Raw genomic sequence first — 23,890 nt, forward strand, 5'->3', positions numbered from 1 at the left:
CGTGAGAATGAGATTGATGAGAGTTCTGGGGTCTCGTATCAGCAATGGGTTCACGTGGCGGTGTCAGCGGTATAACATTTACCACTACATTTGACGTGGTACCTGGTTCGAGAAATCTAGGCTGGCCGTGAGAGAGATTGTTTTGATCACATACTATTTGTTATGTCATCGATAAGTTTTTGTGCACATGAGGCTGGAGTGAGTGAGTGAGTGAGTGAGTGAGTGTGAGAGAGAGAGAGAGAGAGAGAGAGAACAATGTTAGACGGATTTTCTTTTTGTAGGGAAGTGTGGTCAGTGTATGTGAAATATAGGGGTAAGTTGGGTGGACCAGGGGTGCTTGTTGAGGTAGACGAGTCACAGTTTGGGAAGAGTAAATATTGAAGGGGTAAGTCTCCGGTTGGTTTGTGGGTGTGTTGGGCTGTTTTTTTTTTTTTCCAGGGGGTTGGTATGTTGACTGTGTTTTTGGGGTTTTGGAGGACCATACTAAGGGAATTGGCGAGGTTAATTGAAGAGTATATTGACGAGGGGAGTACTGTAGTTTCAGATGCTTTTACGTCGTACAGGGGTTTGGATAAGAGGGGTTTTGATAATTTAGTTGCGAATCATAGTTTAGAGTTTAATAATTATGAAAGTGGGGCATGCACTAATACAATGTAGGGATTTTGGGGGCCAGTTAAATCGGCCATAGGGAGGGGGAAAGGCACTTTTCTAACCTGCAATCTCATTTAGAGGACTATTGCTAGCGTAAGAGTTTCCGTGGGGATTATTGTATTTCTCGTGTTTTTCTGAGGGCCGTGGGTAGGATGTACAGGCTGAGGGTGGTTAGTTGAGGGGGTTTCGTAGGTATGTGTGGGTGGGGGCAGGTTGTGGGTAATTGTTGTGGATTTAAGAGGGTTGTATTGTAGAGGACCTTTCTTGTTCCAGTTGCTGTTTGTTTGTAAGGTGTGATTGAGTTTCGTTTATTTTGTGGTTTTTATTTGTTTGTGGTTTTTTGTAGTGGGTGACATGCAGGGTTCGGGTTTTTGTGTGTGTGTGTGTGTGTGTGTGTGTGTGTGTGCGCGTGCGTGCGTGCGTGCGCGTGTGTGTGTGTGTGTGTGTGTGTGTGTGTGTGTGTGTGTGTGAGTGAGTGAGTGAGTGAGTGTGTGAGAGAGAGAGAGAGAGAGAGAGAGAGAGAGAGAGAACAAACTTGGGGTGGCCAACCTAGTTTGCTATTGTGCTCAGTTTGTGATGTTCTGTGTATTTATGGTGTATTGATTGTTTTTTAATTTCTTTAAGGAGTTTTGAGTTTTGGGTTCTTAGGTGTTGTGGGTTTGGTTTTATTTTTCATAGTTGTAGGCGGTTTTTTAGTATCAGCTGGGTTGACCTATATAGATCAAGGGAAGTGTCTGATTCCAGCTTGTGAAGTTGTAATTTTTGAGGTATTGACAGTTGTGGTTGAGCTATATAGGTCAAGAGAAGTGTCAGATTCCTGTAGATTTTTGTTGGTGTAGCTGAATATGGTAAATTTTTTTTCTTGTCATTTTGTGTTTTTGGGAACAAAGTGTGTGTTTTTATTTTTATATTTAGTTTGTCCCCACCCTAAAACTCCCAATTTCCCGCAATTGTCCCATTAGTTTGATTATATTTTTGGAGGGAGATGTTATTGTCTTATTTACATAGTTATTGGCGCCATATTGGAGACACTGGGAATGACCATTTCTGCCCTATTGACTGTCAGTACAATAACGAAAATTTCTAAAAAGAATAGGTCTACATACAATGGCATTACAAAAGACAATCATATACAATAATTGTTGATCTGTACAGTTACATAGCCCCCACCCCAAATCCCCCAGTTTTATTTTTCATAGTTGATGTACATTATTTATACAATACACACCAAAATACTCATAAGACATTATTATCTAATACATTTTTTCTGATATTACCTTGCAGTTTGTTATTTATGATGAATATGTTACATATTCGCTTGCAAACTGTCATGATTAGCATGGCAGAGGGTACATGTCATTGTACATGTTATTACCTGGGCAGTTTCCTGTTGCATTCACATAGGAAGTGCAGGAAGAATGAGGGCTCAGATGTTTCTGTGCGCATTGTATTTAGTCTAGTATAGGCTTCGGGACCCTTGTGGGAGTGATTTGTGGGAGTTTGTAATATATTCCTAGATTCAAACCTTAAATTTGGTTCTAAAATCTTTAGGCGTAGGTTTTCATGAGGATAATTTGCCTCTATCGTAAAGTGTGTGTGTGTTCATTTTTTTTCAGACTCTTTGTGGCACTCTCTTGTGGATCAAATGTGTTGTCCTCCTTTGTATCCCTTCAGTATCCACCACTTTGTCCTGTTTGGTGAAGGTCTCACACACGAGTGTCATTTTTGAATGTGTTACATCAGTGTTTTGTGTGCAGTCTAACTGTTGACTGATAGCATTTCCCTGGTATTCTACCAGTGAACCACAGTTTGCAAACTGCTTTACCTGCAGCTGAACCTATGTGCTTGTTCAATTTCATATCCTTACAGATTATAGCGACTGGGTTGGTTGGCCACTGTGGTGGATAATGGAACAGGGTAGATCGAGGTCAGAAAGTCAGTAGTCCTCCACCCAGGTTGAGGGTAGCAGTAGTGCTGTGAGCTGGTGCTTGCTAGACATAAGAGAAACAGCATCAGAAAACCATTCATTTGTTACTCAGAGTTCATTAGTAGTTGGACATTTGCACCAGACAGTCAACACACACAGACTTCAGGAGCATGCACTCAGGTGTGTGGAAGGTGCTGTGCTCAGTTTGCAGATCACGGCCATGAGCAGCAGTAGGTGACGGAGCGGTGGCATCAGTGCCAGTGGCACCACAAGGCCGTTGACCCAGCAGGAAGAGCACAATGTGTCAACCATGCCATTTAGAGTGTGCTGACAACCTTGGGTGAGAATGATTGAAAGCATGCATGAACAGGCTGGAGATAGCTCACAATAGCAGTCTCTGCTCAGAGCAGATGAAGGCAGCAAGAAGATTACCTTTACGAGTGATCACTCCAGATTAGAATAGGCCTGAGGTATTCCTGCCTGTCGTAAGAGGCAATTAAAAGGAGTCTCGGACATTTCGGCCTTATTGGGATGGTCCTCTGTAGGGTTTGACCTCCATTTTTCAAAATTTTCCTGAAGAGTGAGCCAATTGGGGAAGGGTGCCTTACATGGTGCGTCGTGTCCATTGTGCCTTGAGATCCTTAGCCCTCTTTCTCGTCGTCATATTGCAGTCCAGCCCATTCTCCATCTCCTTCCTGGGTGCGTTTTCCACCATGCACTATGCAGTGTCGCTTTTTGAGGCGATTATGACCATGGACTTCTTTGCACCTCATATCCAGCATGGTAGTCGGTCCATTGTGGTGAGGCCGCCATACATGTACCCTGTTGGTTGTAGCCCCCCTGACAACACAGGGATCACTCTGCTGATGCCTGTGCCATTAACTTCCCTCGGATGCCAAGGAGTAGATGCCTGTCACCCTGGGGCATCGAGACTCTCGCCAAAGGCCATCGTGCCAGGTGGCTTCTGCTGTGGCACCCGTGGGGAGGGCCCCTGGTTGGAGTGGGTGGCATCAGGGCTGATGACGCACGATGAAGCATACCACGTCATCACTTGCTGGTGATCAAACACCAGCAGTCTCTAAGTGTTCAAAGTCTAGTAGAATGCAAGAAAGTATGGCCCTAAATCATCGCCCTCCCTGGCCAAACCATGGGAGGAACACCAGGCTAAGGACGGCAGCGAACCTTATTCAACCCAGTACCTCGTATGTACGAGTACTAATGGGGATCCTTTGTATTGAGGAAGCCACAGTTTATAAAAGAGCATTTAGAGGACAATTTTGGGAAGGTGAAGGGCTTGTCCAAAATGCGATCTGGGTCAGTCTTGATAGAAACAGCATCCTCTGCCCAGTCACAGGCTTTACTCGCCTGCAACAAGTTGGGGGGTGTTTTTGTTACCATCATGCGACATAAGAACTTAAATATGGTCCAGGGTATTATATTCCACAGGGACCTTCTTTTGCGGCCTGACAATGAGCTGCACGCCAATTTAGAGCGGCAAGGTGTTCATTTCATGCGGTGCATCCATCGGGATCCGAGGGACAATCATGTTGCCACTGGTGCCTTCATCTTGGCCTTTGAGGGTGACGCCTTACCCGAGAAGGTCAAGGTGATGGTCTACCACTGTGATATTGAACCATATATCCCTCCCCCGATGCAGTGCTTTAAGTGCTGGAAGTTCAGCCATATGTCTTCCCACTGTACGTCCAGCATCACATGTCGAGATTGTGGACGTCCATCACATCCCAATACTCCATGTGTCCCATCTATGTCAACTGTGGAGAGCATCATTCACCTTGCTCGCCACACTGCAGGATTCTACAGAAAGAGAGGGAAGTCATAGAATACATAACCCTGGACTGACTGACCTGCACTGAGGCTAAGAGAAAATATAAGCGCCTACATCCTGTGGCTATGACCACCTCATATGGTGCCATTACAAGAACAGTTGTAGCCTCATCAGTTCCGCAAATTCCAGTCGGCTCTCAGAGCCAGAAGGCTACATCTGGCCCCTTGATGGTGGGGGGGACTTCCGCCCCCCTTCCCCCTTCCCCCCCTGTTTCTCCCATGCCACCTACTTCAGGAGCACTGCCCCCCCCCCCCCCCCCCCCCAGCCATCAGGGACAACAGACCCCAATTCTCAGCTGGAGAAGCATAAGTCTTCTTTGGCTCCTCTCACCAGGAAGGGGTCTCTTGGGTCACTCCCTTCCCAAGTTTCTGTTAGTGGGAAAGATGGCGCCCACCAGTGGCTGAAGTGCCTAAAAACAGCTGGTTGTAGGGTTACACGACCATCCTCAGTCCTGGAGACTGAATCAGTGAAGCCCTCCCAACCAGAGAAACCCAAGCAGCAGTGAGAAAAGTCCAAAAAGAAGACTCCTAAGACCAAGAAAATTGCGGTGGCACCCACACCACTGCTACCTACAAGCTCTACGTCTGGGGATGAGGTGGAGATTCTGGCACGCTCTGAGGACCTAGATCTCATTGGACCCCGAGCCACAATGGATGTAGATTGCTCAGGCCATAAGTCAGGGGTAGAAGGTGACCCTGAGATGTAAACTACCTCATTGAATGGTCCATGCCTCTTCAGTCTCACAATATCATCATCCTCAAGTGGAATTTTGGCGGTTTCTTCCACCACCTGGCTGAGCTACAGCAACTCTTAAGCTTTACACCTGCTTTCTGCATTTCCCTCCAGGAAACCTGGTTCCCGGCAATGCGGACCCCTGCCCTCCGCAGCTATAAGGGATATTACAGGAACTGTAGTGACTATAATCGAGTGTCAGGTGGAGTTTGCGTTTATGTCCTAAACTCAGTCTGTAGTGAAACTGTCCCCCGTCAAACCTCTCTTGAAGCTGTGGCTGTCAGAATAAGGACAACACACGAAATAACTGTCTGCGATGTATGTCTTCCTCCAGATGGTGCAGCACCCCTGAATGTATTAGCTCCACTGATTGATCAACGCCCTAAACCTTTCCTATTTTTGGGAGAATTTAATGCCCATAACCCCTTGTGATGTGATTAAAACTTTTCTAAACACCTTGGAGCTTGTAAATCTATTCTTTTTATCACTACTGGTATATTTTTTTATCTAATTAATCATTGTTGTATTAACAAGAGATACTGTAAGTCCGATGTCTGTAGCAGTCATAGTTTTTGAGAAAAGTGTACCAGAAGGTCAAAAAAGGTAGTTTTGAGAAAAATGGTATTAAAGTTTTACACGCAAGAAAGTAATGTATGATGTCATACAGACACACTTTTAAAACATTCCAGGGCTGTACTGTGGCTCAGCTTCTTGATCTTTATTTTCTTTTCTTTGATCTTCTGGCTATCCTGGCCTCCTTGGTAGCATTTCTTGCAGAAATATCAGCATAACGTATACAGTCCATGTCAATCTTTTTCAGTCCCCTTTCAGTATTGATACCATCCTTTGTTCCCAAGAGTCTTAATACATCAGTCTTCTTTGACACACCAGCATTGAAGCACATCACTGCATCATGAACACCAAATTTTAGTGTTCCTTTTCTAATGAAAACAGTTTTTGGTAGCCTTGTCCAAATGACAGAATTAAAACTTTCATTTGGGTTTTGAGTTTTTCCATGGAGACACTTTTTCAAGAGCTCTTGTTGGCTAAGGTCTCTGAAAATGGGTTTCACAGCTAGCAGGATTTTTTCTGGAATTGAATGTTTGTGCTTATAGCTGGAAGATGTAGCTGGGTTGTTGAATTTGCACCAGCTGTCAGGTCCCCATGGGCAAAGGTTGTGTTGTGGTTCCTCATCTGTTGAAATTTTGTGAAAGAATATAGCCCAGATGGCTCTCCTCATTGCTTCTACATTGTTGCAGCTATTTCTAATGGCCATACCATAAGAAGTCTGGATCCTGTCTATTTTAGCCTTTGTCAGGCCCCCTTTACCACCTAACTTTTTTTCCTTACATATCTTTAGAAGTCGTGATCCCATTCTTTTCTGTACATGTCCTATACATTCCAGTTTATTAATTTTGACTCTAGGCCCATAAGGTTTATCTTCTACCACTTTCTGATAAGCCTTACTGTCCCCAAGATAGCATGTATAGAGGATACCTCTTGACTGCACAGACCTTTTGAAAATGTTAGCAACACCAGCCACTTCCATGCCTCCACTAGAACCATCATAGCCCTTTTTGCACACATGTTGTATAGTGGGATTTTTGCTACAGATGTCACAGAACTTAGTAATAATTTCAATATCCAGAAACTTCCCAGTATCAAAAGAAGTTGCTGACACAATGCCATTTAGGGATGTATGCCCACGTTTCTGCCAACTGCCATCAAAATCAGCAGAAATTTGCCTTGGGTCAGATTTCGTATCATTCAACTGAACTGCTTCTTTGGCTGCTTTCAGCATTGTAGATTCACTTACCTCATCTACAACTGCACCAATAGTCTCTTTGTAAACATCAAACTTTCTTGGAGGTGGAGGAATGTTCATCACTGCAGAAAGAACAGCACCTGCACTTCGCTCTTTTCCAATAGATCTAAGTGCATACACTAATCTTATATTGTTTTCATACAATCTGCTTCTTGTTGCGTGGGATGACATTGTATTGGCAGTACAGCTACATTCTAAACATGTCAAAACTAAATTACAAACAATTCCCTTGGTTTTCACCACATTTTCGTGCAAAGTAACTTTTCCACCACAGTTTTTACAATTTGTGTGTTTTTCGATAAGTTCACGTAATAACCTCATGGAGATCAGAATGTTCATGTCAGTAACGACAGAAACACTGTTCACACCACATATTGCATTCTCACGCGTTTGAGAGACACTTGGAAAACCGGCAGCACCTAGAAGCTTCTTGCTTGAAGCACTGACACTCGCACTGACTTCACTTTCAATATTATTTTCTGCCCTCTGTTCAAAACTAGCAGTTTCGCGGTTTATTTTTACATATTTATTTCCACAAGACTTAGGCTTGTATCCAAACTTCCTTATTCTACCCATTGTGTTATAACGTTTCACAAAATCATTACATTTGTATCACCAAAATGTAAACAACTAGGATGAAGAAACTGACAAACAATAGTTGACAATGCAGACAGGCTGGCAAACATCAGAATAACAATTCTTTCTTGCAACCCAAATAAAGAGTATTTATATCCATGGAACATAAATGATTTTTGTCCTATAGTCAATGCTGACTACTGCGCAAGACCAGCAAAAATGGACCTGGCGCTAGTTACCATGCTTCACGAACAAATTAATAACTCCGAATCTAATAATAAGATTTGTATGAAACAAATGGCATTTTGTAGCCAAATAATTGGAGCATAGATTAAGACTTTAAAAAAAATTGATTTTTTTTTTTTTTTAGCCTGTTCGCGACTGTGTCCCCTTAAATACTGGGGCTGCCACACATTTCAGTGTGGCTCGTGGTGGTTACTCAGCCATTGATTTATCCATTTGCAGCCCAGGACTTCTCCCATCTATCCACTGGAGAGCACATAACCTGTGTGGTAGTGACCACTTCCCCATCTTCCTGTCACTTCCCCGGCGTTAGGCCCATGGACACCTGCCCAGATCGGCTTTAAACAAGACAGACTGGGAAATTTTCACCTCTGCAGTCACTGTTGACTCTCCCCCACATGGTAACATTGACATGATGGTTGAGCAGGTGACTACAGCAATCCTTACTGCCGCGGAAAACACGATCCTTCGCACTTTATGGTGCCCCCGGCAAAGGACGGTCCCTTGGTAGTAGGCGGAAGTCACTGAGGCAATTAAGGAGTGTCAGTGAGCTCTACAGTGGCATAAGCAGCACCCTTCCCTGGAGCACCTCATAGCCTTTAATCGGTTCCGTGCTTGCATTCGCAAGCTTATCAAAAGACAGAAGCAGGAATGTTGGGAGAGAGATGTCTTGACCGTTGGGTGCTATACTTCACCTTCCCAAGTCTGGACGAAGGTCAGATGTCTTTTTGGGTACCAGACACAACAGGTGTTGCTGGCACCAACATCAATGGTGTGTCATCTACAGACGCAAACGCGATTTCTGAGCGCTTTGCTGAGCACTATGCTCCAGGCTCTGCGCCAGAGAACTACCCTCCCAGCCTTTCGCACCCTCAAATGGTAGATGGAAATCAGAGTCTGAAGTTCGCTGCATGCCACAGTGAATCCTATAATGCCACATTTACATAGTGGCAGCTCCTCAGTGCCCTTGCACATTGCCCTGACACAGCTCCTGGGCCAGATCAGATCCTCAGTCAGATGATTAAAAATCTCTCATCTGACTACAAGCGACATCTCGTCATCATCTTCACCCGGATCTGGTGCGATGGCATCTTTCCATCACAATGGTGGGAGAGCACCATCATTCTGGTGCTTAAACCCAGTAAAAAACTGCTTGATGTGGATAGCTATCGGCCCATCACCCTCACCAACGTTCTTTGTAAGCTGCTGGAATGTATGGTTTTTCGGCAGTTGGGTTGGGTCCTGGAGTCACGTGGCCCACTGGCTCCATGTAAGGGCAGCTTCCGCCAGGGTCGCTCTACCTCTGATAATCTTGTGTCCCTCGAGTCTGTCATCCGAACTGCCTTTTCCAGATGCCAACATGTAGTTGCCATCTTTTTTGATTCACGAAAAGCATATGATACCACCTGGTGACATCATATCCTTGCCACATTTTACGAATGGGGTATCCGAGGCCCGCTCCCGATTTTTATCCAAAATTTCCTGTCTCTTCGTACTTTCCATGTCTAAGTAGGTGCCTCCCATAGTTCCCCCCCCCCATACTCAAGAGAATGGGATCCTGCAGGGCTCCGTATTGAGTCTTTGTCTATTTTTAGTGGCCATAAATGGTCTAGCAGCAGCTGTAGGGCTGTCCATTTCACCTTCTCTGTATGCAGATGACTTATGCATTTCGTACTGCTCCACCAGTACTGGTGTTGCTGCGCAGCACCTACAGGGAGTCATGTACAGGGCGCAGTCATTGGCTCTAGCCCATTGCTTCCAGTTTTCGGCTGCAAAGTTGTCTGTTGTGCACTTCTGTTGGCGTCATACCGTTCATCCATAACCAGAACTTTACCTTAATGATGATCCACTCACTGTAGTGGAGACATACCGATTCTTAAGACTGGTTTTTGTCGCCCGAATGACTTGGCTTCCTCACCTGCATCAACTTAAGTGGAACTGCTGGCAGCACCTCAATGCCCTCTGCTGTGTGAACACCACTAACTGGGGTGCAGATCGCTCTACTCTGCTGCAGCTCTACAGAGCCCTTGTTCAATCCCGCCTTGATTATGGGAGTTTGGTTTATGGTTCAGCGCCCTCAGCATTGCATTTACTCGACCCAGTGCACCAATGTGGCGTTTGTCTAGCGATGGGAGCTTTTGGGACGGATGAGTCTGGTGACCGGCGTCCTGGTGGATGCCGGAGTCCCTCCATTGCAAATTAGGCGCGCGCAATTGTCCTCCATTTATGTTGCACACATTTGTAGCTCTCCTGCGCATCCGAATTACTCTCTCCTTTTCCCGCCCGTGGTGGTTAATCTCCTGCATCAGCACCCCAGGTCAGGGCTTACAATTTCAGTTCATGTGCGATCTCTCCTCCCCAAACTGGAGTCATGCATTTACCACCTATACCTGAGGTTCATTCACGAACATCTGCATGGTGTACACTTAGGCCGTGGCTTCGCCTGGATTTTTCACATGGCCATAAGGACTCAGTTAACCCTACGACTCTCCGCTGTCACTTCCTCTCGATTCTCGACAAGTACCGGGGCAATGAAGTGGTTTACACCGATGGCTCAATGGCTGATGGTCACGCTGGCTTTGCCTCTGTTCACAGAGGACATATAGAACAGCACTCCTTGCCAGATGGCTGCAGTGTTTTCACTGCAGAGCTGGCAGCCATATCGTGCTCTTGAGCATTTTCACTCATGCCCAGGAAAGTCATTTCTCCTGCGTACTGACTCCTTGAGCAGCCTTCAAGCTATCGACCAGTGCTACCCTCGTCATCCTTTGCTAGCAGCCATTCAGGAGTCCATCTATGCCCTGGAACGGACCAGTCGTTCAGTGGTGTTTTCCTGGTCCCCAGGTCACATCGGAATCCCAGGCAACGAACTTGCTGACAGGCTGGCCAAACAGGCTACGCGGAAACCACTTATGGAGATCGGCTTCTCTGAAACTGACCTGTGTTCAGTATTATGCCACAAGGTTGTGCAGCTTTGGGAGATGAAATGGCATAACCTCAGTACGCACAATAAGCTGTGTGCCATTAAGGAACCTACGAATGTGTGGAAGATCTGTGTGCGCACCTCTCGCAGGGACTCTGTGGTTCTCTGTGTTGGCCATACATGGCTGACACATGGTTACCTCCTCCATCACAAGGACCCACCTCGGTGTCACTGTGGCTCACGAATGACAGTCGTCCGTATCTTGCTGGACTGCCCACTTTTAGCCGCTCTGCGGCAGACTTAACTTTCCCAGCACCCTAACTTTGGTGTTGGGTGACAATACCTCCACAGCATCTTTAGTTTTACATTTTATTCATGAGGGTGAGTTTTATAATTTGCTGTAAGTTTTAGCACATGTCCTTTGTCGTTGTGTGTCCTCCACCCTAGTGCTTTCAGGGTGGAGGTTTTAATGTGTTGCAAAGTGGCTGGATTTTGCTTTTTATCCTCATGGTCAGCCAGCCATGGTAAACTACTTTCTTGTTCTAACCTCTTCTACCTGTTTCTTGCGTCTGTGGTTTTCTTGTCCCCTTTTGTCCATTTAAGTGTTTGTTGCCCTTCAGTCATTGTGGTTTATCCTTTCATTCTGTTTTGTGTTGTAAGTCTCATTGTCTTATTCTCACCCTTGTGGCATTGTTTCCTTTGGAACAATGGCCGATGACCTCATAGTTTGGTCCCTTCCCCCTCTTTTAAACCAACCAAATAACCAACAAGCGATGACTGTTAAAAGGCTGCACAGTCCTGGAAAAGAGCCAGAGACCTCCAGGCTGGAAGTCAGCAGCATCTGAAGTAGGCCCTTCCGTGTGGCCTACCAGTAGGAGAGCACTAAGTCCGCAGCAATGGACTCAGCATGAACAACAGTGCTGTCATTAACAGTGCCTCTCCCTAAATACTAGGAAGGCCTGTGGCTGTGACCAGGTGGAAGCTCTTACGCTGAAATTACTGCCACCTGATGCACTGCGGCTTATCACAAATGCCTTCAACTTATGTTTTGGGGACTGGCGACTACCCCTGTGCGTCGAAACATGCGGAGATTGTTGGCACTCCCAAACAAGGCAAAGAAGCGAGGCTTCCCCAGAACTATCGGCCGATAAGCCTGCTCCCTGTTCTATCCAAAGTTTTTGAAAGAATCTGTATTAAATGGCTCATGGAGCATGTGAATAGGGAGGGGACTGATTCCCCCAGAGTGGTTAGATTTCTGGTATTGCTACAGCACGCAGTACCAACCACTGCATGTTTTCAAGGACATGAGACCTCTGGAGTGTCGGAGTACTCAGGGGTGGTATTTCTTGACATCTCCAAAGCTTTTTTAAAAAAAATCTCATTTTGTTCGTTATTGTTTGTTGGATTTGTTGGGTGCGGACGTCCCGTGACACCCGTTCAGGTTCATCAGTGATCCATACACTCAGTCTTTTTATTGCAGAGGGCAGCTATCCCTCTGACCGAACATGCTAAGCTACTGTGCCGGCAGGCATTGACTGCCTATGGCACAAGGGCCTCCTCTACAAGTCTTTTGTACTGGGTGTTCTGATGCTACACATCAGACTCATTGTGTCGTATTTGTGTGACCGGACATTTCATGTTTGTGCCAAAGACAGCATCTCAACAAATAGGCCTATATAAATGGGAGTGTCGCAGGGGTCAGTTCTCCCTGTATACATCCGAAGTGCCACACATCAACAGAGTATCACTCGCACTTTACATGGATGACACCATGCTAAATGTGCATTCCCTAATGATCGGCGTCGTTTGCTGCTGCTTACAGGAGCCACACAATTTTCTGGGGGCTTGGGCTATGAAATGGCGGCTGAAATTTAATGCCACTAAAAGCCAGGCTGTCATAATAATGAGACATACAGTGCCCATGGATCTTCAGCTGCTGCAAATCATGGGAGGCCCAATCCCCTGGTCTGACATGGCTAAATATCTAGAGGTAAGTCTCAATAGGCATCTCACCTGGAAACTGCGCATCCGTGAGGTCTGGGGGAAAGTGAATGGTCGTTTGAAGGTGCTGTATCTTGTACTCGACCCACAATTGATGCTTCCTCCACACTGCAGATTTAGCTTCATGTGGCACTGATCCAACCAGTGCTAGAATACGCGTCTGTAGTGTGGGGGAACGCAGCCGATACACACATACGTCAGCTCCAAGGGGTGCAAGGTAGAGCTCTGCGACTAACCTTGCACCTATCACTAGGCTACCCAACAAGGGCCTTGCATGAGGAAACAGGGATCCCCATGATAAGGGATCGCATGAAACAGACTGCCCGACGGTTCGCTGAAGCGTCGTGGCGGTCTCACAATAGGCTCATTTTAAGTCTGAGAAACCAGCAGCACCAATGACAGACCACCAGATGGCTCTACCTGTTTGGCAGTGAGATAGGAGATAACACAAATGCATCAATGCTTCAGACACAAAAGAGGAAACACACAAACGTTAAGGTAATAAAGCACATATAGAGGAAACACATGAATAGTTAGAAAAACTTAGCCTGTACATGCACAGACCTAAAGGGCTGTCCTTTAGGAAAAGACCAAGTAGAGGACGCAAAGACTCTTCTTAGAGACCAAGATTCTGGCCGCTAACAGCTTCTACTGGGACAGCATCTTCAAAGGCCATTGAAATTCGCCTAACGAACACACTCATAAACAGAGACACAGGTTTTCAACTGAGCAAGTAATGGAAATGCTTACTTAACTCTATCAAAGAGTCATGCCTCAAGCGAACACAAGGTCTTTCCACCACGGCCGCTGGGGACACTCCACAGGATTTTGCATCTTCAACCACCCGGTGCGATGCCGGGGACTGCGCGGACCTGGGTCAGCGCCCACAAATGGATTGTTGGCAGCTGCAATTGGAGTGTTGGTGCTCACAATCAGAATGTCGACAGTCGTAATTGACCGTCGGTGCAGGGAATCAAAGCCCGACTGACGGTCATAAATAACATCGAAAATGGGCAGACCGACCAATCCATAAGAACCACCTGATGAAGGCAGAAAGGTTATTCACCGAAATATCGTGGGACTTCGATCACATCCGGCTGGACACCCGAGAGCCTTTGAAACAACACATACACTGGGAAAGCCTCCAATCTCATATTTTGTTGTTTCTGGCAGTAAGAAATTGCAGACAGTGTATACCAATTGCGTCAGTCTTCACTTTATTTTGGCTAATTGCGTGAAATAAACAGCTTACATCCGTGGACATGAAATGACATTTGTCAGTATTTAGCATTAGATGTGCTGAATGTAACCTTTTACACCATTCTTCCAATTATTGTACGTGCTCTTCCATTTATTTCGAAAATAGAATAATGTTGTGTAGATAAACCATACACTGTCTCCATTTGTCCCCTCAGCACTTCATCCGATACCTTTGGAACGTGGCCACTGCATACATAAAACTAAATGGCATCAATTTATATTGATAGTGATCCCATGGAACAGTAAACATGGTCTTTGATCGATTTTCTGGAGCTGCTTTCAATTGATGATATCTACTCTTCAAATCTATCATGGAGAAATATTTACATTGACCTAGGTTGCCCAAGGTCTCCATTATGTTAGGTATAGGAGAAGTATCTGTGACCGTTCTTACATCTAAGTACTGTTAATTGCGGAAAAACCTGTACTTGTTTGTTCCATCTTATGACTTCTTTGGAATAATTAAAACAGCTGCTCCCCCTGAACTACAACTTTATTCAATGCCATCAGTCAATTGCTGGTTGATTAATTCTTCCATCAGTTGCAAGTGCATAGGAATTCTAAATAGCTTCCTTAGACTAATTCCCTGTTAAATTTCTGTGTTGTGTTACATGTGCTGTTGGTAACAATCCATTGGGATTGAACGGGCCCTTGGATTGCAGTAACAAAGTTTCATTAAGTGAGTTATCTTTTCCTTTTAAATGGTTCACTTTCTCACTTAATGCAGTGGCACTGACAGTTTTCTTGTGGCACAGGTCTCCACTCGACCTACCCTAATCATCCTTATCTAGGACATTGAAATTGGCAATCAGTAGTCACTTTGGCAGATCAGTATGCTCGAGGTGAAATGCAACAACTAAAGTTTGTAACCAGTTAATTGTATTAGGTAATCTAGTGATGTTATTGACAAGTCATCTGCTGATGTACTCTTTGTATCGTCAATGGTAATGTGGTGGTATGTTTATATTCGACATTTGTGTTCATTGAATGTTTCATATATGTAACAACAGTGAGTTAACTGATAAGTGTTCCAATTAACCATAGCTGAATATTCATTTTGTTAGCCGGTAGATGTGTTTTTCATGTATGGCCATTTGATTGGTATATCAGAACAAGACGAAATAGTTCATGGGTGAGTGGCTGGATTTCAGTGTACAGTGGGCACATTAGGTGTGCTGATGAACAGTCCATCTTTGTGGTTGCTTGCCGAAATATTGGGCGTGTTGGACTATGACGTCTGGCTGGTCACCTGTGAACTATTTTGTCGTGAAGTATGCCAGGAGACTTCCCAGTGGAATACAGCTGAATTATCCAACCCGGAGTATTGTGTTAGATAAAGAGTTGCTCATAGGCCCAACCTGATAGAACACATTCTGCATTCTCTTGATGAGCTAGGTTTGGGCTCATAATACATATGTGTGATACCTAACAGGTAATGTTTTGCCTGTGTCTTCAGTGTTGTTTAGGGATTAGGCAACTGTTTGAAAGGGTAAAATAACAAATTTTGCAGTCAGTTTTTGTGGGTGAATGGAAACATCCTTAGGGTGCAATTTTAGGTGGTCATGACAACCAATTTTATATTGTCATGTGAGCTTCAATTATAGGTAACCAAATGAAAAGCACCAGTTTGCTTTTCATTTATTATAATGTTGTTCTACCAAGAACCGACTGAAGATTCTGTTAATACGAGGGCAGTTCAGAAAGTAACCTCCGATTGGTCACAGTGCGGGTTGTGGGGGGAGTAGCGACGCCATCTGTGAGTTCACGCACTCAACAGTCAGTCGGCATCAAGCCGTGGTCGAGTGAACGTCGTACCTGCGCTAGTTTAGCTTTTGTGGCAGTTTGAAATGTGTGCTGCAATAGAAAACCCCGCCAAATGTGAAGTGCGTGCTGTCATAAGGTTTTTTACAGCCAAAGGATATTCTGCAGCAGCTATTCATCGTGAGCTTTGTGCCGTGTACGGACCAAGAGTTATGAGTGAAGGAGTTGTCCGTGAATGGGTACGTTTATTTAAAAGTGGACGAGAAAACGTTCATGATGAAGAGAGGAGTGGTAGACCATCATTGGTGACTGACGAACTCGTTCAGACAGTTGATGCAAAAGTTCGTGAAAATCGGCGTTTCTCAATGTCGGAGTTGTCTACTGGTTTTCCACAGATTTCTAAGACTCTCTTGTACGAGATAGTGACAGCAAGATTGGGTTACCGTAAGTTCTGTGCACGATGGGTGCCCAAAATTCTTACCGACCACCACAAAACTCAAAGAATGGCCTCTGCATTAGACTTTCTGTCACGTTATGAGGATGAAGGAGAACCATTGTTAAACAGAATCGTGACCGGTGACGAAACCTGGATTAAGTACGTGAACCCTGAGACAAAAGAACAATCAAAGATGTGGGCACATTCAAATTCGCCTACCAAACCAAGAAAAGCCTCGCAAGATTTTTCTGCCAGAAAACTGATGGCAACGGTGTTTTGGGATGCCAAAGGGGTGTTGTTGGTTGAATTCATGGAACGTGGTACGACCATCAAGACGTGTACTGTGAAACAATAAAAAAGTTACGACGGGCTATACAGAACAAACGCCGTGGTATGCTGACTTCCGGTATCGTTTTTTTGCACGATAACGCCCGTCCTCACTCTGCTCGCAGAACAACGGCCCTTCTTGAGCCCTTCAAGTGGGACGTTATCAACCATCCACCTTACAGCCCAGACCTGGCGCCAAGTGATTATCACCTCTTCATGCTTTTGAAGAAATGGCTCGGGTCACAGCAGTTTGATGACGACGAAGAGCTCAAAGATGCGGTCACAGGCTGGCTCCAGGCACAAGCGGGTGATTTTTATGCAGAAGGAATTTCAAAGCTTGTGAAGAGATACGATAAGTGCCTCAATCGCTATGGAGACTATGTAGAAAAATAGTGCAAAGATGTAGTTGTAAGATGTATATATTAAAATATTTTTATTTAACTTGGTGTATTTTTTTAAATCAACCGGAGGTTACTTTCTGAACAGCCCTCGTATATACTTCATTCAAGCAGTAGAAACTCCAGATAGGAATATCAACAATGTAGCAAAAGACAGATTCTACTTATAATAAAGAAGACAACTTAAGCTTCAGACAGGCAAAATTAAGACACTTGCATAAAGCTTTCAGCCACAGCCTTCATCAGTAAAAGAGACACACACACCTTTTGTACACATGAGCAAGCATACCTCATGCACACATGACTGCCAACTCCAGCATCTTGGACCAGAATGCAATATCACGTAGGATGCAAGCAACAATCCGGAGGGGACAGGGAATGGGAAGGGATATTAGCGCACAGGTGGGGGGAGGTGCAAACACTGTCTGGTGAAGTGTGCAGGGGCAAGAATGCCCATAGGTGTAGTGTCAGGAGGTTGTGGGCAGGGAGGTGGGGAAAAAAGGGGCAAAAAAGGAGAGGAGTTGGGAAAGATAGGTGGATGCATTGGCAGATGGCAGCAAATAGAGTGGTAGGTGAGAATGGGGAGGTGATGATAGGACAGATGATGTGGAGACTATTGGGTGGAGGAAGTGGGGATAGTATGCCACTCCCAATCCCTTGTCACAGCCCAATCCACCTATCCAGCACTTCCTATTGCGGTTCTGTCACAGGCTTATCATACCTCATCAGGGGCCGCGCCACCTGTGAAAGCAGCCATGTCATTCCAGCTCTGCTGTGATCATTGCAGCTGAATTTAACTTGATTTCAACAGCTGCTTCACTACCCGAGCCATGTGGATCTTTCCCTCCACCACCAGCTTTTCTGAACTGCACAAATGGGAGTTATCCTTACAACACTTCCTCAGCATCTGTAATTATCCCAGCCTGAAAGTACGTTAACTTACTGTCCCCACACCCTCCAACCAACAGCTTGCACCAGACAGCATTCGTCCCTCCCACCACCCTACACTAATATCATGTCCCATTCACTGGCCCGCTCCAGATTGGTGCTTGCATCCCACGTGACAGTTGCATTCCGGCCTGAGATGCTTGAGTTGGTGGTCATGTGTGCAAGAGGTGTGCTTGCTTGTGTACATGAAAGGTGTGTCTCTCTCTCTTTTACTGAAGAAGACTTGATTCAGAATGTTCTCCATACTCATTACAGGATGAGCCCACGAAAGTAAAAGGATGTGTGATGGGGCTCCACCGTATTTGTCATGTTATTCATGATGCATTGGATGTTTTCTTTACTGACTGATGGATAGGGAGGGGAGAACCAGTTCAATGTCTGTACATTTAATTGACCTCACTCCTTTGTATTGTCGTCTGAGAAGCCCCTTAAGTTAATTCATTTATGCTGCAGATATTCCTAATGCAGAGATGCTTAGTTGTAGCACCATGGAAGCTTTCAAAACCATTTTACATCAACTAATAACACAAAATGAAGGATTATCAGATAATAACAATTTTTTGTCTTTTTGTATGAGATACACTCCCCCCACCCTCCTACCTCCGCTCCCAGTTCAGAGTAATAGAGATCAGAGTCTATGTGGATAACTGAAAAACAAGGATAACCCAAAAAACGTGTTCTTCATGGGAAATTGTTATTTACTGTACTTCCTTATAGAATCAGTGCACACAGTAATGCAGAGTGAAAATTCAGTTAGGTACACTAGACTCTTGCTAATCTGGCCATTCCTAGCACATATGGGTACTTGATTAGTGGAAGTACCAGATTATTGAGTGTCTGAAATTTATTTTATTCATTTATTTTGTATTTTATTTATTTTGAAAACATAGGAGATACGAAAGATACAATTTTAAAACATAGAGGCTATACTTTATTAAATCCAAAAATACATTAATTTTCAAATAAAACTTAGTCCTTGAGTGTATACTGTACATAATTATACATTTGTATCTCTCACTATGAAACATGTCCCTAATTTTTAACTGTCGCACCGATGATATAGGATGGTGGCATGCTTTATCACGCGACCGTTTTACAAGCATTACATCGGTACTGCATGTATCTGGTTGTTGCATAATGTACTCCAGAAAGACCTTGGCTGCTTCAGCACCAGCAGTGTGAGAAATCTTAATGCTCTCTTCTCCTGTGTCCTCTTCTTCACCACTTTCATCATTACTTTCTTGCACGCTTTTGATTATTTTTTCATCTGTTAAAGTTTGATATGTATCACAGTTTTCCTCAATTAGCCACTTAGTAACATCATCATCAATTTCTTCTCCTCCTGGAAGGTTGTGGAACATGTCTGTGTACAAAGTAATTGATAACTCCGAATTGACTGGCTCATCACTGTCACTCACTACTGGATCTGACTCGGCAACAATGTATGTCCATAATTTTATCCAGCTCTTCATTATGATAGTGCTCTCCACTTTATCTCATGCTTTGGCTGCTTGGAAAACGTCATCATGTATGTTAATTACTTTCCATGCCTTCAGCATAGTCTCAATAGTCGTTTTCGCTTTTGTTCAGCAAGGAGATGAGAAGGGAATGTCGATAATGACGTTTAACTGATTCCAGAATTCCCTGGTCCATGGGCTGAATTAGGGCCATCAGACTTCAGAGAAACATCTGAAGTATAACTGGGAGTATTGTCACTTATAAGGATAGCTTTCAGTGAAAGCGTTTTCTTCTTTAACTCTTTTCCCACTGCTGGTACAAATGTTTCATGGAACCACCGAGAGAATATTTGTCTGTCCATCCACGCTTTCTTATGAACGCAATACTACACTAATGGCGTATTTGTCAGTGTGTTGAAAACAATGAGGATGATGGGATTTTCCAATTACCATAAGCAGTAGTTTATGACTCCCATTTGGATTACAAGAGCCATTAATGTTACACGCTGTTTCTGTTGCTTGTAACCATGAGCTTCCTTCTTGTTCTTGGCAGCTAATGTTTATGAAGGCAGCATCTTGTAAAAGAGACCTGTTTCATCAGCATTACACAAGGCATCAGCAATTAAATCTTCTTCCTCTATTATCTTCCCTATCTTGCTTACAAACTCATTAGCATCCTTTTCGTTAGCTGAGCGACTTTCCCTGGTGACTGTCAGCTGCTGAATGCTATGTCGTTTTTTCCAGTTTGATAGCCAACCATCACTCACTGCAAACAAGTTACTAGCACCAAGTTGTGTGTTAAATGCAGCTGCTTTTTCCTTTATAATCGGGCCACTGACTGGAATTTCTTTACTGTGTTGTTGTATGAACCATCTATAAACAGCTACGTCTGGTTCTCCATTCTCACTCTTTTGCATAACCTTCCATTTTCCTAACTCACTATCCATATGTGCTGAGTACTGTTGAATAAATTCTTCTTTCATTTCTATGTCATAAATAGTTGCTTGTCCAACATTGAACTCAGCAGCAATGGCTTTCTGCAAAGAACCTCGATTTGACGTATCTAAAATTTCGAGTTTCTGCTTGGGGTCTAGAATAACATGTTTCCTTTTAGAAGAATGATTCCAAACTGTAAAGAAAGCTATATTTTCAAATACAGTATATAAAGCATTGTTTAACTAAGCATCATTGCACACGATAATTCATTGTGCACCTGTTTTTAAATGTGCGCCGGATTACTAAGAGGCCGGATTACTGGGGGCCAGATTAACGAGAGTCTTGTGTATTTACTGTATTTAAAAACGTGCTACATGTCACATTTGAAGCCACTGCATTACTTACACATTATGCACTGGAATCCGACAACTTATTTATAAAATTGCATTTAACACACACCATTTCATATAATGTCCTAGTTCACGTTCAGGAGGCAAGTGTACCATTTTTTTTCCTGTTTGTGTTTTTCATTCACTTATTTGCTGATAATGTTTCTCATTTTCTGGTGAGTCAAAAAATTGGTGTACTTAAATGAATTTTATCCTACATATTCTAATAATAGATCAGTGCATTACAGTACCTTGGATGAAATGTACAGCAGTGTCTTCGTTAGCAGTAAATTTTTCACCTTGAACAGCAGTTTGTCATATCTCATAGTGATCTTTAAATCGAGTCAGACATTGTGATGAACTATTAAACTTTTCTTCAATCTTTGGAGTTTAATAGGACTCTCCTGCTTACTCTATTCAAGCTGGATGTGATAAGGGAACTCCTACTGCTCTCTTTCTGCTGAAACCACAAGTGCAGTGCTTCCTCTAGTTTCGCATGAGCTGAATTTTGGGCAATGACAGTCTGACATGGCTGCATGCATTTGTCGCAAAATTTATCATCTTTTCTTCTTTATTTTCTTTAAGTATCTCACTGTTTTTATGCTTGTTTGATAAACTTAAGAACATTTAACTGTGGACACTCTCTTTTCTAACTTATCTATAATTTATTTCCAGTAGTTAGAACAATATGTTTGCATTTACCTGTTATCTTCCTGAAGGAAGTAAATTGTCCATCACTTCAGTGACAACAAGAAATATGATGTAGGTTAATATTCATTGTCTATAATATTTACAAGCCACTATATTAAGTTCTATTCACAGCTAGAAAAATATGATCAGTGATGCATCTCTCCTTATGATGATTAAGGAATAGTGTTTCCTCTTTTTGTTTGCCTCAAAAGCCAAATCACATTCTTTTTGCAACAGTGATAAATTACGTATTTGACCTATTTTGCATCAACAGAGATCAAGAATTTTGAAGGGAACTATCCCAGAAGATAACCTAAATAATTTACTATTCACTTTAAGTGAGTTATATTCTATCAACCTTTATCTCCTAGGGACAGGACTAGACAAACAGGAAATTGGTTGTGTGCAGGTTACAAGGTTAAAAATACCCACATTTTTCTGGATAGTGAAATGAGAAACAGTGGAGAAATAGTTCTGAGATGTCAGATGATGGGATTGGGGCCTACATCGTCTTCTGGCCATAAAACGTGTCACTTGTGTAATAGTGTATTCTAAAACAAAATATTCATTTCCGTTAAAGCAGTGTACTCCAGGCTTCATATTTTTACTTTTTCAAAAATTGCAAAACTCTGCACGGATATCCACATCCTGAGAATCAGGAGCTTGCTGTACTTCCATGCATTTTATTTTTTTTAACGTTGACTGACATAATTAAAGATGAGCAGATGTGTATTGAAAGATTTTTGGATTGTTAATGGAAGATGTAACCCAGATCCAGCACTCGTTTAAACGAATGTAGTGAACCTCATAAGACCACACTCATATTTTTTGCAAGTACCAACCCTTAACAGCCTAAGATTACACACAGACAACCCCCATATTCCCAGTATGAGACATTTCACTGCTGTATCAGTTGGTTGCAGGCCTTGCCACTCAGTTTCTGAGTCAATAATGTTGTTGAAAAAGACTGAAGGAAGGATGATTGTTTAATGTCCTGTCAGCAATGAGGACATGAGATGAAGCACAGACTCAGATTGGACAAGGGTGTAGAAGAAAATTGGCTATTTCTTATTCAAAGGAATGATTCTAGCAATTTCATTAGTTGATTTAGTAAAACCATAGAACACATAAGTAAATCTGGATGACAAAAAGGGAATTTGAACCACCATCCTGTTGAACGAGTGCCCAGTGTGCTACCTCACTTGCTAAAAGTGTTACAAAACGTCAACTCCTGTGATTGATACTTTCTTTAAATTGATGAAAGTTTTTTTATCATGTGCAGCTGTTAAAGTATCTCGTAGGTGTGTGTCACCCACATTTCATCTGCAGGTGCTCATTTTTTATATATTGTTCAATACTGGATTTTCTACTGTAACAATTAAGTTAGTCTTATGTGTTGTTCTGCTTTTAGTATAGTAAAAGTTATTTGATATTTTACAGGCACAACACAAAAGAAGTTGACACACAAGGAAAAGAAGAAACTCAAGAAACAAGTAAGTGATTTCACAGTCCTGTTTTGTGAGCTGCTGAAATGATTGTTAAGATAATGAGAGTTACAAATGTTTTCTGTTTACTTGAATACAGATCTCACCATTATATTCACTAATATGATTCTCTGTGTGTGTATTGTTTTACTGTAGTTTCATATAAAGTAATAATGGTCGGAAGCAACTCGTATAATATTTATTATACATGGAGAACATTTAGAAAAGTCTATAGGTACATTGACAAAAATGTATGTACAGGGCGAGACCACTAACAGATCCCAGTAAAAGTATATCCAGAACGGGTGATTATATTGAGGTGCAATAATAGCAGACAATAGGTTTGTTTATAAATAACTCATCTGCTACCAATCACAATTTTCTTTATTTTATTTTTCACATAATGCGTTTCAGGAAATGATTCCCATTTTCAAGTGCATTTTTTGTTTTTGTTATAGGAATGACATGTTGATGTTGTTGTTGTTGTTGTTGTTGTTGTTGTTGTTGTTACAATGAATGACATAACAACCACAAAAAACGCACTTGAAAATGGGAATCATTTCCCGAAATGCGTCATGCAAAAAATAAAATGAAGAAAATCGTGACTGGTTGCAGATGAGTTATTTATAAACAAACCTATTGTTTTCACAGTTGCAGGCTTTCAGAACCATTTATAATGGATCAAATATCAGACAACATGCTGAATTTTCTGGCATGTGCAAGAAATTTTTAACATCCGTAATTGCCAGATTACAACACTGAACTTTTCTGTATTTCATTGGATAGAGCCTCCAAAGATGACTCTAGCAACAAACACCAGGTACGTGGTCAAATAGCAAAAGGTAACAATGTCAAAAATTACTGTCCCTGTGCCAACTGTAAGCAAACCGTAACTTGTAAAGGGACATGGACTGTCTTGCTTCGAGGAGAGTGTCTCCTAAAAACTGTGGTAGCATATCTGTCGGGAGCTGTGGATATCTGTGGCTATATAGAGCAGGTCTGGTCAGGTGGTGGCTGGGTGAGAGCTCTCCATTCACTCACCACCTAATTAGTGAGCACTCGTGATAAAATGTAGCTGTC

General features: G+C 43.1%; 1 protein-coding gene across 1 annotated transcript in view; it reads left to right on the forward strand.

Moving 5' to 3' along the window:
* Positions 1-23,890, forward strand: part of LOC124619463 (ATP-binding cassette sub-family F member 1) — an 85,306-nt gene that overhangs the window by 1,970 nt on the left and 59,446 nt on the right. Inside the window, exon 2 of the mRNA XM_047145862.1 lies at positions 22,767-22,819. Within this exon, the coding sequence (XP_047001818.1) occupies positions 22,767-22,819 (53 nt within the window). The remainder of the gene's footprint in view (positions 1-22,766; positions 22,820-23,890) is intronic.

Source organism: Schistocerca americana, chromosome 6, assembly GCF_021461395.2.
Source record: "Schistocerca americana isolate TAMUIC-IGC-003095 chromosome 6, iqSchAmer2.1, whole genome shotgun sequence".
Taxonomy (NCBI): domain Eukaryota; kingdom Metazoa; phylum Arthropoda; class Insecta; order Orthoptera; family Acrididae; genus Schistocerca; species Schistocerca americana.